The sequence below is a fragment of the Cricetulus griseus genome, chromosome X (genome assembly GCF_003668045.3).
Source record: "Cricetulus griseus strain 17A/GY chromosome X, alternate assembly CriGri-PICRH-1.0, whole genome shotgun sequence".
In the NCBI taxonomy this organism is placed as follows: Eukaryota; Metazoa; Chordata; class Mammalia; order Rodentia; family Cricetidae; genus Cricetulus; species Cricetulus griseus.
Window position 1 is genome coordinate 95,447,062 of NC_048604.1, and position 14,454 is coordinate 95,461,515.

The 14,454-nt window shown below is 40.8% G+C and overlaps 1 protein-coding gene across 1 annotated transcript in view; it reads left to right on the top strand.

Annotated features, from left to right (window-relative positions):
- Adgrg2 (adhesion G protein-coupled receptor G2) overlaps nt 1-14,454 on the top strand; it is a 105,321-nt gene that overhangs the window by 82,161 nt on the left and 8,706 nt on the right. The window contains exons 11-19 of the mRNA XM_035449754.1: nt 2,890-3,275; nt 5,982-6,147; nt 6,994-7,150; nt 7,871-8,014; nt 8,616-8,738; nt 9,410-9,455; nt 9,568-9,671; nt 10,506-10,627; nt 12,813-13,081. Of these exons, the coding sequence (XP_035305645.1) occupies nt 2,890-3,275; nt 5,982-6,147; nt 6,994-7,150; nt 7,871-8,014; nt 8,616-8,738; nt 9,410-9,455; nt 9,568-9,671; nt 10,506-10,627; nt 12,813-13,081 (1,517 nt within the window). The remainder of the gene's footprint in view (nt 1-2,889; nt 3,276-5,981; nt 6,148-6,993; nt 7,151-7,870; nt 8,015-8,615; nt 8,739-9,409; nt 9,456-9,567; nt 9,672-10,505; nt 10,628-12,812; nt 13,082-14,454) is intronic.

Sequence of the window (14,454 nt, forward strand, 5' to 3'; positions counted from 1 at the left end):
ACCAACGCCCAGCTGGTTTTGCTTTTTTTAAGACAAGGTCTCATCATGTAACTCTGGCTGGTCTGGATCTCATATGTAAATCAGGCTGACCTCAAACTCACAGAAATCCATAGAAATCTGCCTGCCTCTGCCTCCCAAGTGCTGGGATTAAAGGTGTGCACCACTATACCTGGCTCCTGACACCTATTTTGAAGACTAAGGATACAGGTAATAGAGCAATGCAGTGATTTTCTGCCATGGCCTTATGCATAAGTCCCTGGGGGAATTAAAAAAAAAAAACAGTTCCTGCCTCCTACCTTCAGAGATTGGACTGGTATAGCACAAGCTCCTGAGGTTTTTACAAACCCCTGAGTGAGATGATTCTAATCTGAAGCCAAATGTGAAAACTACTGAGCTAGAATTGTATGATCACTGGGTCTTTGAAATATATTGGTCCTTAGGATTAGTAGAGACACCTGGGACACTTTGATAACATGCGGATGTGTCAGAGTACCCTTCTGGGGCACCAGGACTATTCTATGTTTAGAAATTAGGTGGTGATAACTCAGGTCTATATATACATACCATTCATCTGGTGCTAAATGCAAAGCAAATACACTTTACTGCATATGGAAGCATCCATGCCTGTGTTCAACCCCAGAAATTGCAGACCAGCTGTATGGGAGGGCCATCTAGGCACCAGCATTGAATAGCTTTGTCATCTACTTCTCTGGTGTTTACTTGGGTTGCTTCACTCAATGGCTGAAGGCTCAGGATTAGCACGAGCAACAGGAATCCAAGGCAGCCCTATAATGGAAGCCTGTGGTGGGAGTCTAGCTTCTCTAGCCTCCGTGTAACCTGAAGACAATCTCATGTACCTGTTGCAAGGCACCTTTCCACAACATGGCCAGATGGGTTGCATAATATATGACGAAGAGAATGGCATCTCACAGGCATGTGGTAAATCACTCATCCAGAGGGCTCTCTTTGTCTCTGTGTCTTTGTCTGTCTCACTCTGTCTCTGTCCCACTCTCTTGCTCCCTCTGAGACAGGACCTCATGTCTTAAACCTACTGATTTTACAGTCACAATGTAGTCAATGACCTTGGACTCCAGATCCTCCTGTCTCTACTTCCCAAGTGGCAGGATCATCAGTTTATGTGGTGCTTGGGGTCAAACCCAGTATTTAATATCTTTGAAGCAGGCACACTTACCAACTGAACTTCATACCAATCTTTAAAGTTATGCTTATCCAAAGCTCCTGTCTTCGAGTTATTATTGCTGTGGTAAAACATCATGACCAAAAGCAAGTTGGGAAAGAAAGGGTTTATTTGACTTATGCTTCTAGATCATAGTCCATAATTAGAGGAAGTCAGGACAGGAACTAAAACAGGGCAGGAACCTGGAGGCAGGAGTTGATGGAGAGACCAACGAGGAATGCTACTTACTGACTTTCTCCCCATAGCTTGCTCAGCCTACCTTTTTATAGAGTCCAGGTCCAGCAGCCCAGGGAAGGAACCATGCACAATAGGCTGGGCCCTACCCCATCAATCACTAATCAAGAAAATGTCTTACAGCTGGTTTTATGGAGGCATCTGCTCAATTGGGGTTCTCTTCTTTCAGACAGATAACACTAGTTTATGTGTCAAATTGACATAAGACTAGCCAGCACAGCTCCTCAATACAATTATTCTCCCTCCTCTTGTCTAAGAGAAGCTCTCTAAGAATATATTTTCATTGGTTTTTCTGTCTCCATCTAAAACTGGGTCTATCAGAGACATCCCTGAGTTTTTATTTGTCCACTCTAGTTACTCCTCCCTAATATGTTCTAAGACATAGTGATCATGTGAAGATAGTAGGTGAGTTCTATCTGGGAAAGTCATCACCAGAGTGTCTAGAAAATACACATGCCTGAGATCCACTAGATGCTATCCCAATACTAACTACATGAGGCATGAGGGTAAGCCACAGAAATCTATCTGTCCTGTATCTCTTTCTCTCTCTACCTATTTAGATTCCTCATTTCTGAAACAAAATACCTGGCAGAGGCAACTTAAGAGGAAGAAGTGATTTATTTGCTTTTTTAGTTTAAGAAGGAATACTATTTGTTATGACAGCACAAGTATGAGAGGGCTGGTCACATTGCACCCACAGTCTCAAAGCTGAGAGAGATGAATGCTGAACCCCAGCCCAAGTATGGTGATACCCACATACAGCGGGGGTCTTCTCTCAGTCAAACCTGTTTGTAAACACCCTCGCAGACATAGGGTGTCTCCTAGCTGACTCTACATCTGGTCAAGCTGCAATATAATCTGCCTATCTATCTATATGGATATATTTTCAAGGTTCTCTAATAGAGCTCATGTATAGCCAAGGTTTAGCACCACTGAACTAAAGCAATGTTAAGAAGTAGTTGACTGACAAGCCGGGAGCTATCTCTTTGGCCCCAGCTTGATTCATATTTTTATCCAACCAATATTTCTTGATCACTTACCATGTGCTAGTGACCACTATACCTGGTTATAATGTTATGAAATGGTGAAGACAGATTTCTAATGTAATGAGGTCAGTGGACTTATGGGACATTTGGTATGTCTTTCCTCCAGGGATAGAGAATGTTGTAATATCCCCTCAACTGAGTGAAACACAGTATGGCATAGAGCTCTAGAACAGTGATAAATCAGTGAACCAGAACTGGTGTCTGTAGAATAATGCTAATTTCTCTTCCCCAAAAGTATGAAGGAAACAGGGCCAGAAGCCAGTGCCAGAGGCACAGAGAGTGTGAAGTGTCCAGTCTTTTAGAGTGAAACCCCGTTAACTTGGTGGTACCAGGTAGCTGCTGGTGGTGAGGACTCAGCCCTCTGTACCTTATTGGTGTCTCATATGGATCTCTCTGATTTTTTTCCTTTAGCGAACTGCAGGATCCCATTGTCTGTGTTGCTTATCAGCCACATGGCCCACCGTTATCTTCTTCCAGCAAGCCGGTGCCGGTTGTACCTCAGGCCACCATTTTGTCCCACATCGCTAGTGACTTGTCTTTGTCTGAACCCCTTGATCGTGCCTCTATGACCCAAAGCACACCCTCTCTGGCACAAGAGAGTCACCTTCCGTCTCCCCAGCCTTCTGGCCCTGCCACTGACATACCTGTTCAGCCTGTAGCTGTCTCTTCCTCTCTGCCACAAACTGATTTTTCCCACACCCTGCCACCTGTGCAGTCCTCCCTTCCCTCTCTTACCCCACCAGCTCCATCTGTCCCTGAAAAGGTGGTCACCATCAGCATACCTCCTGGTGAGACAGGTAAATATGAGAAGCCAAGCTGATCCTGGGGGATGTTGGGATTTGAACTTCCTAAAATGCAGCTAGCAGCTTGCAAAATCAAGACACAGGTTAAGACCTCATTAAACCATTCTTCTGAAACATTTGGAAGACCCAGGCTTAAGCCCTCACATGCAGCAAAAACTAAAATGAACATTTTGGCACCTTCTGACCTATTTCATGTGATGATGGGTGGATATGTGACACTAGTTGCACTTGGCTAGGAACAATAGTATATATGGAAAAGCCATGGAAATGGCAAAGGGTTCCCAGAAGCTATGTGGGCTTAGTTGCATGGGAATAATGGGAAGAGGGAAAGAACAGAGAGTAGTCCTGGGTGTCTAGAACTTTAAGTTCATTGAATAAAAAGTGGGTCTTCCTTTAGAAATCAGAGGATGGGCCAGTTATGGTGGTGCCCACCAGTAGGATTTGCTAAAGGAGGCAGAGGGAGTGGAGTTTGAGGCCAACCTGGGCTACACATTTAGGGCCTGTTGTGGTGACGCAACCTTTAATTCCAGCACTTGGGAGGCAGAGGCAGACAGGTCTCTGTAATTTTGAGGTTAGCCTGGTCTACAGAGAAACCTTGCCTCGAAACAAATTTTTAAAAAAGAAAAAGAAAGGAAGAGGAGGAGGCAGACGAAGGAGGATGAAGAAGGAAGAGGAGAAAGAAGAAGAGGAGGAGGAGAAGGAGGAGGAGGAAGAAGAAGAAGAAGAAGAAGAAGAAGAAGAAGAAGAAGAAGAAGAAGAAGAAGAAGAAGAAGAAGAAGAAGAAGAAGAAGAATTAGAGGATGGGAGACAAAGCCAAGTCTGGTGTATTGCTAGTCTAGATCCAGGTTATGGTTTCTGCTCCTCTGCCATTGTGCCAGCATCCCCAAGGATATTTGGAGCTTCTTCCAAGTGATTTACTATTTCTCTCAATAAGCACTGCTGTCAAATTATTTTAAAATAAATGTAGAAATTTTGGTCAAAATTATGGAATCACAATTTAAGAGGTTTAACAGCTGAATAATAAATTATGGTTGAAATTCCTTGCACTGGGACTACAGTGATTTTTTCCAAATCAATCACACAGGTTACTCCAAAAGCCATCAAGAGGACCCAGAGCCTATGCTTCGATTCTTAGGGCAACAGAAGTGAACAACATATGCATACAAGATGCACATCAGAGTATAGCCTAGTAGTTCAAAAATCATTAAAGCTTAATGCTTACATAAGAGAAGAGTGATTATATAAGATTATATAGAACATGCTACCTCAACACAATGACATGGGCCATTAGAATAGCTGTACAAAAATGTGGAGATACTTTAAAATCTTGATGTGAAGGGATGATGGCCCAACAACAGCTAGTTTAAAATACTCCATGTTCATAATAGTATAGATGCACATGGATATAGACCAGAAAGGAATATGCAAAATAAGAAATCTTATAATATTGTTATATCTAAGAAACCTTTTTGTATATTTAAAAATCTGGGTGTGGTGTAATTCTAGCATTTGAAGAGTCCAGACAGTATCTCAGGGATCAGGAGTTCAAGGGAAGCTTTGCCTACTTGAGACCTTGTCTCAAAAAAAGAAAGTAACACACACACACAGAGAGAGAGAGAGAGAGAGAGAGAGAGAGAGAGAGAGAGAGAGAGAGAGCAACCTACAGATAGACAGGGACACACAGATTTTTGTTGTTAAAGACAGGTTTATATTGTTGATGTTTATTTTTTTAATTGAACACTATAAAAATAACATAGCTGATAATCTGGCTATTGACTTCATAATTTCTTGTTCATAAAAGATATAAATCTTGTTCAAATGATATAAATTGAATACTAGTAAAATATTTGTATTTACATCACTATTTATATCACTGTATAAATACTCTGATGTGGTTTTATATTTTTAGTCAGGTTTATTAAAATAATTTACATACAATAAAAGTTCACCGGTTGTATGGATAAATGGAATTTTCATAGTTTTATGCAGTTAGATAAGCATCTGTGGTCATGGAACTACCATCACAAACAAGATACATAACTTTTCCACAACCTCTATAGTTCCTTTGTGTCTCTTTTAAGTCAGAGCTTACCTCTAGGCCTGGCCACCACTGGCATGTTGTGTTTCCCTGTAGTTTTAACTTTTCTAAAAATGTCGTATGAAGAGAATCATATAGGATGTACCCTTTTGAATTTGGATTTTGTCATGTAACATGTTAGACAACTGGAGAGCCATACATGTTGTTGAGTATATTGGTAGCTCTTTTGCTGTTTTGTTTTGTTTTTTGAGACAGGGTTTCTTTGTGTAGCTTTGGAGCCTATCCTGGCACTCGCTCTGGAGACCAGGCTGGCCTCGAACTCACAAAGATCCACCTGCCTCTGCCTCTCGAGTGCTGGGATTAAAGGCGTGTGCCACCAACTCCTGGTAGCTCATTTTTTTATCATTAAATAATGTTCCACTGTGGATAAACCACAATTTATCTATCCATTTTCTAGTTCATGGACATTTGGGTTATTTCTAGTTTAGAACTATTATGAAAAACGTCTCTATGAGAAATCACAACTAAGTCTTCTAAACACATATATTTTCTTCTTTTGGACAAATACCTAGGAATGAGCTGACCACATCATAGGATCTATAGCTTTACCTTTGGAAGCGATTTTTCATATCATGCATTAATAACATGGCTTTTTTATGCAGAAGTTGTCAACACCAGCAGTGTTCCTGATCTTGAGGCCCAAGTCTCACAGATGGAAAAAGTATTGTCCTTGGGAGGCTTAGAGCCTAACCTTGCAGGCGAAATGGTAAACCGAGTCAGCAAACTCCTTCACTCTCCACCTGCCTTGCTAGCCCCTCTGGCTCAAAGGTATGACTTAGCAAACAGAAAAGGTATGTTCTGCATGGTTCAGGGAATGAGCCATGATAGCTGAGCTTTCTGTTTTGAATGAATGAGTTTATTAAGTATAAAACAAGCAAAAGCAAGAATAAATATTGGGTAGAAGATAGAAGCAACAGATAGCAAAACATCACTAAACTGGGGGCTCAAAACATCCAGCAGAGACATTTGACTGATGTAGCCCAATTAAGAAAGGAAACAAATGGTGACATTTTCAAATTAGGGGCTTACAAACATCTAGCAGAAACCAACTAAGGCAGTCAACTAGATTTCCCAGTTGAGCGGGTCAGGGGAAAGGGTCTTCTTTGTTGTCTCCATGGATGACTTCCAGCCTCCAGTTCCTGCTGTAGGCATCTTTATATTATGGGGTAAGCAATAGTAACCTGCATTGTAAATAGTTCGCCTCCTAGCTCTTCTCAAGGACACAATGTTTTTAATACACTCCTGCTGCTTGCCTTTTCCTTTCTTCCTGTTACGGCATCAGAGAAGCAGCCTGTCCCAGGAAATGGCTCTTTAAATATCATTTTGGAGAACTCTTGAAATAAGCATTCTGGAGTCTAGAACAGGAGGGCCCTCCTTGCTGCATGAGTTCTCTTTCAACAATGTTTAACAACACGTGGCAATTTAACTACATAATGTACATTACAGGGTGCTAAGAGGCTCCCCTCTAACGCTAAAGATACTGCTTATGTGACAGTGATATCCAAGTATTTGCCCCCAAGGACTAGGCTCGTGATAATGTCCAGTTGCTACCCTATATGAAAATGGGGGAGAGAGAAAAAAGGACTAAATTAAAACTGCCAACTGTCTTTACAGGTTGCTAAAAGTGGTAGATGACATTGGCTTACAGCTGAAGTTTTCAAATACAACCATCAGTCTAACTTCCCCTTCTTTGGCTCTTGCTGTCGTCAGAGTGAATGCCAGTAATTTCAATACAACAACCTTTGCAGCCCAAGACTCAGAAAATCTTCAGGTACAATCTAATTTCTTATGGAAGCAACATTTTCTGGTGCATGATTGATTGGAGCCCCTATTGTTGTCACTGATGGAGGCAATTATTGTTGGTTATCAGGGGTGATATTCAGCTTTCAAAAGATTTAACATCTGAGTCCTTGAATTCCAGCACTGAGGAGGTAATGGCAGGCAGAACTCTTTGAGTTCAAGGCCAGCCTGGTATACAGAGCAGCCAGAGAAAGCACTGACAGAATAAAAACTGACATTGTTTTCAGGGGCTGGCATGTGACTCAGTAGTATTGGACCTGTTTTGCATGCACAAAACCCTGAATTCAAAGGATATATAACTTGGATAGAGGGTGTGCCCACGTTAACCCTTTAACAACTGGATAGTGGAAAGTGGGGGGTGGTGTTTGGTATTATGGTATGTGGAGGGATGGCAAGGAATGGTATCTTCATGGAACTTCATGAAGAAATACTAGGCAGTTGAGGGACCTAGGCATGGAGATGAATTTCAACATATTTAAGAATTTTTATAACTACACTATTGTATATAGCGGTGCTAAAAAGCAATCCCACTTCTAGTGTTTTCTATCTACCCTTTAGAAGGACTGGGATCTAGAAATGCTGAAGCAGATCACAGATTAAGCTCCTTCAGGCCCCTCCACATTGAGTTGTGGTTTTGACCACCATATTGTATCAACTCAGACCCTTTTATTATCTCTTACTTGATATCCAGGTTTCTCTGGAAACCCAGGCTCCCGAGAATAGTATTGGTGCCATCACTCTGCCTTCATCACTGATGAATAACTTGCCAGCTAATGAGGTAGAACTGGCTTCTAGGATTCAGTTCAATTTTTTTGAAACACCTGCCCTGTTTCAGGTAAAGTTGCTGCTTACTGGTTTTGGCTGGTTTGGTTTGAAGATGGGTGATTTAATTCTGTTTAATCATCACATATTATTAACCTGCTACAAATCAAATGAAGTTTTAAAACTGTGGTTAATTCTTATTCACACACTAATGTTTCTTATGATGATAACTAGCAGTTCCCAACAAATCTATAGTACTTACAAATAGCCAAGCTCTACCCTAAGGACTCACAAGTGTTGTCTCTAATCCCTATCTTGGGAAGAAGAAACCCATTGTTACCCCCATTTTACAGAGAGGTACTCGAGGCACAGGGAGTTTCAGTAGCTTGCTCAGGGATACAAGATTTAAATGATTAATGTTGTGTCTCCCTTTAAATATTCACGAAGTCCTATTGTGTCAACTGTGCACTTCAACTTAGTATTTAGAGCCTCAAGATGGAATAAGCCCCACTTCTATCTGCTGTGTCTTGGAAAAGTTACTTTACTAAATGACAATTTCTGACCCACATTGCAAACAATGTGAGTTCAAATAGTCCTTAGTGTCCTTCTAGCCCTAAAACCCCCTCATCATATTTCATTTCCATTGTCATTTTGCTGGCTCTTTGTTGTGCTAGGACCCCTCCTTGGAGAACCTCTCTCTGATCAGCTACGTCATATCATCAAGTGTTGCAAACATGACTATCAAGAACTTAACAAGAAACGTAACAGTCATGCTGAAGCACATCGACCCAAGTCAGGTGAGGAGAGGCCTGTCTGGTTTGTTCACTGACCAAGGACACCTCCTTGTACAGATTATGAGTGTAAGGCATAACTTGAATCAGGAGATTGTGGAAGACTACAATTGCTTATTGCTCTACAGAATTTTGAATTCCAGAATCATTTCATCCTTGACCATGCAGTTTCTGAGGCAGACAAATGCAAAAGCAAGCTTTTAGCCACTGCTGAATTATACTGTGGACAGAGATGTGGCTGCAAGTCTGACTCCCACCTCCAGAGACCTCGTCTCATACTAAGCTTCAGCTACAACTTCACTTCTCAGAGTGTGGTCTTCAGACCTGCAACATCAATGTCATCTGAGAATTAACTAGACTTGCAAATGCTCAGCTCCCACTCCAGACTCACTGAGCCAAAAATTATCCCCTGTCCCCTGGGCTGGGGATTGAACTCATGCCCTCACAATCTAGGCAAGTGCTCTACACCAAGTCGACTGTACATTTTTAAACAAATCCCTTAGGTGATTTCTATACACATTTTAAGAAGCACTGACCTAAATGGGGCTCATTTGTTTCTAAGAATCTTGTAAGTCTCCAAAAATCAAGCATAAGATTATAAAATTAAAAGTATCTGATTTTCCTAATTGCTCTTCAGTTTGATAAATTAAGTAGCCATGACTTATTTTCTGCTATAGGATGACTCAGCTGTGAAATGTGTCTTCTGGGACTTGGGCAGAAATGGTAGGTTCCAATTTAAACCCTTTAAAGGTCTTAAGTGAGTGAGTGGGGAAGTTGGTAAGTCACTGTGTTATGGCTTTGCTGATGGAACAGATATTGCTCTTGATGCCAACAGGTGGCAGAGGAGGTTGGTCATCTGATGGCTGCTCCATCAAAGACAAGAGGCTGAATGAAACCACCTGTACCTGTAGCCACCTTACAAGTTTTGGCATCCTAATGGTAACATACGCATGCTCCATGGCCTTAGATTCTGCGTCTTAGAGCTATCTGGACATTATATCAGATCATCTACTCTACTTGATGACTAGAGAGATAAGCAGAAAAGACAATATTGTGGAATAGTTATATACCAATGAAACCACTCTTTTAATAACCAAATGCATCTAAAGATTAATATTTGAATGTAGAATACAAGTGTTTCTTAATATTATATATTTACATTTACATTTTCCTCCTCTAAGTAGCAAGGGATTCTGCTTAGAGTGGACAACACAAATCATTTACCTTTCAATGCACTTAAAATGTTTATAATATACTTTGACATAATTATTGTTACTGTTATTATTATGTGCATGCTAGGCAAATGATCTACCTACTTAGCCATACCTCTATCCTTAAATGATGTCATTTAATCTTCCAGCAATCCTTAAACACAGGTTGATTTTTTTGCAATTAGAATTATGACTTGTGGTGGTTATTCATAGTCATAGGACTAAGAAATGTAAGAGCCAGGAGCCAAATATCAGTCTTTAGGCTCCTTATCCAGCACTTTCCCAGTGTACTATGATGCATCGATCAAATATATGACCTTTGGAGTCAGGCAGACCTGAATTTGAATTTTGATTCCTCTACTTCTAGCTACTACCTCAAGTAGGTTATTGGAACTCCCTATATTCTTATTTGTACCTGATGAAAGTGATTGTGCCTATCTCATATGTTGGTTAAACAGACTATGAGAATATTAATGGGTATTTAGCATATTCAACAAATGTAATAACAAGAATTATATATTCAAGATGGATTGATCACTAATAGAAATATTTCATTTCCCAGGACCTATCTCGGACATCCTTACCACCAAGTCAAATGATGGCTCTGACATTTATCACATATATTGGCTGTGGGCTTTCATCAATTTTTCTGTCAGTTACTCTTGTAACCTACATAGCCTTTGAGTGAGTATCTACAACTTGAAATTTGGTTTGTAAGATGAAGCTCTTACCTTCACCACCAAAATGCATTACCCTTTCTTTAGCATGTCATGTCCTTTATATCCACAGAGTAGAATGTCTGGTTATGAAATTCTATGTGAATTTTTTGTTCATGTGCTTCTGCCTTCCCCTACTTTATGGGCTCATCTTTGTGCCCAGCATGGGTGCCTGGTATGTCATGAGAATTCAGTGGAGGAAAAAAGAAATAATGAAACAAAAGAGGTTACAATATGAAAGAGACCATAGCACAATGTACAGCAAAAAAATCACAAATTAAGTTTATAAATAACACTGAGCAAATGTGAAAGATTAACTATATTAACTAGTATAGGAATGAGGAAGATGAGTGTAAAACTTAACTGAAAATTTCAGTTGAGTGTGGCTTTCTAAGTGAAAACAAGGAATGACTCTCCAAATAACATCACCTCCTTATTGGCTCACCAGAAGGGCTCCTCTCATAACTTTTTAGGAGGAAATCTTAGCAGATCAATTAACTGTGTTTTGCTGTGTCATTACATTTAGCTATAGTTTAAACCTTTCTTTCCATGATCTCAATTTAAGTCATAGTGTAAGATGATATAGCAATCTGACCATAGTTTGAAGGTCTGGACATAGCAGCCTATTATGTGAGAAGAACTAGTGGTACTTCTCGAAGTACTTTATGAGAAGTGGGGTGGCTTCTCAGTGGTGTTGATTCCACACTATTTAAAAGTGGGGGACGGTTTACAATCAGCATGTAAAAGATTCTTCAAAAGTTGAGACATATTTGCTGTATGGTTGTCATATTAGCTGTTTTTCCTGTTGCTGTGATTGAACACCTGACAAAGTCAAGTTAAGGAAAGGTTTATTTGGCTCATAGGTTGAAGTTTCTGTGCATCATGATAGGGATGTAGGGGTATCACAGCAGCAGGAACTGAGAGTGTTGAATTCTGGTGCTCAGACACTTTCTCTTTTTTTACTCTGTTGTGGGAAGCTGTCTTTTGGGGGTCTGCAGTCAGAGCTAGCTGTTTTGCCCATGGTTCGTACCTGAGAGGGGGAGTGTGGATAAAGAAAAACTAGCTAACAATATTAAAGGAAAAGACAGAGACGTAGAATAGATGTCAGGAGGGCCATTCAGTCCATACTGACCACCCTTAGTTTATTCTTTAACATTCTTAAGTACCCAACCAAAAGTGGGGACAATGGCAGAAGACTTCTATTACCATGTATAAGGGGAAAACAGAATTACTTCCCTTAATCCTCTAGGTATTTGGTAGCCACACCTGCCATCCAGCCTTGAGGGTCAAGAGTAAACACACCTGAGCCCAAGTCTGTTGTTATTTAGATAAGACATCCACTATCAAGGCCGAAACATCCTGCAGCAGCAAAGCTACAGATTTATAGGTATAAGGGTAGTTTTAAACTCTCTGATTTTGAGGCAAGATGAAAGGGACCCCTCTTTATGGGCCCTGACATTCTGTCGAAGGCCCAACTCATGGAATAGTGCCACCCACATTCAATGTGGAGCTTCCCACCTCAGTTAGCCTGCTCCTACCCTCACTGGTGGTGAGTTCAGAGGCCTGTCGCTTCAGTGATTTTAGAAGTTTATTGGAGTTGACAATATTAATTATCACAATTCCTCAGTTTAGATTTTTCTGTTGTTTGTTTATTTGTTTGGTTGCTTTTTTGAGACAGGGTTTCTCTGTGTAGTCGTGGCTGTCTTGGAATTTGCTCTGTAGACCAGGATAGCCTAAAACTCACAGAGATCTGCCTGCCTCTGCATGCCCAGTGCTGGGATTAAAGGTGTGTGCCACCACCACCCAGATGTTGTTAGTTTTAACATCCCCTGTACATTCACCCACTCTGAAAGGAAATCTGTATATGTAGTATACATACCACATGAATAAATCACTTAAAACTCTTAAACAGCCTGAGGGATATTCTTATACAAAGTTTGCCAAACTGTAATACTAATAATTTTTTGTTTTTGGTTTTTCGAGACAGGGTTTCTCTGTGGCTTTGGAGGCTGTCCTGGAACTAGCTCTTTTAGACCCAGGCTGGTCTCGAACTCACAGAGATTCACCTGCCTCTGCCTCCTGAGTGCTGGGATTAAAGGCGTGCGCCACCACTGCCTGGCCCTAATAATTCTTTTCTTGTCCTCTCATTTTAGAAAGATCAGGAGGGATTACCCTTCCAAAATCCTCATCCAGCTGTGTGCTGCCCTGCTTCTGCTCAACTTGGTCTTCCTGCTAGACTCCTGGATTGCACTGTATAATACCCGAGGTTTCTGCATCTCTGTGGCTGTATTTCTTCACTATTTCCTCTTGGTCTCATTCACATGGATGGGCTTAGAAGCATTCCACATGTACCTTGCACTTGTCAAGGTGTTTAATACTTACATCCGAAAGTACATCCTTAAATTCTGCATTGTTGGCTGGGGTATGTATAAATTTGCTTGTGTGTTGTCTGGACTTCTCCAGTGTTCTGACTTGTACTCATGTAGAAATTTGATGAATCAGATCCCACTTGGGAACTTTTTAAAGAAGCTTTGGACTCTACTTGGGCTGCACTGTCTTTAGAACACTCCTGTTGCGTCATCAACCAGATCATTTTCAATTAAGTTCATGGCTCTTGGTGGCACTTACCAGTGAGCTTGATTCTGGTCTCTTCAGAGAAATATAGTAAGCTGATACCTCTCCCGCCAAGAGTCCTGTAGATAATCCACAAGTATGTAGAGCCCTATTGCTTTGATGTGGTTTCACATAAATTGCTTCATTGAAGACAAGACAATGAGGCTAGCAAGGCAGTTATAGGCAGCACCCACATGAAGACCCTGGGTCTAGGTGATGGTGTGGTGTACCCCCCACTTTGCAAGGCTAGAAGACAGCCCAGGCTGGCATTCTCATTCTTCAGGCATCTCATTTCCACTAGATTCCAGCCATCTACACTCCCACATTCCCTTGTCTTCTTCAGCTTAAATAGTCCCTCCCACACAACAGGACTACAAGCTTTTCACTATATGTCACCCTGCCTATCCTTATATCTTTGTGAAGAATAACAAAACATACAGTTTCCTTCACTTGTCCAGAAAGAAAGTCACAGGTCCAGGAATTTTATCTTCTTTAGAGAAAGCTAAAATGCCAGGTGCCCTTGTCAAGGACAAGCTCCTTCACCTCCAGTACTTATGCATGTCTTTGACACTGAGTCTCTAACACAGGACCATAAACAAACTAAGAATGAACTACAACTCCATTCACCAGTATTCTATCTTTAAAAATGTCTTACTTAGGAAACCATCATATCAGTATCATTAGATGTACAAATGAAATAAAATGAAAAATATATTTGATTGTATCAGGCACCCAGCCAATCTATAAAAGGCATTATTGTCATTGTTTTATTTACCAGAGCAGTGAAGCTGACTGGCTGGTCTGTGTGTAGTGTAGAGTGGCAGCATGGGGCTGGTGAGTGACAACCTGTGAGGCATTTTTTCCTAGATGAAAGCCATTTTAACTGTCAGGATCCCTCTTGTGCCTCCTTTTAAGAGAAGTACTCATGGGCCCTTGAGAAAGCCAACATAGTAGCATCACCAGCCCTAAGTTAGTGAAAACAGATTTTTCCATTCATCTTTTGGTTCCAAATAATCAACTGAGGAATTTTAATTTTATAATGAAAGACTCACTGGGAGTTGCTTACTCTTAAATTTACATCTCAGACATGTATTATTTAATGGTGACACTAGCTGCTATAAGAGAGAAGCCTTGAGATCTCAGCAGATCATTTCTCAGTCACCTGCATCCCAGTTGAAGGGA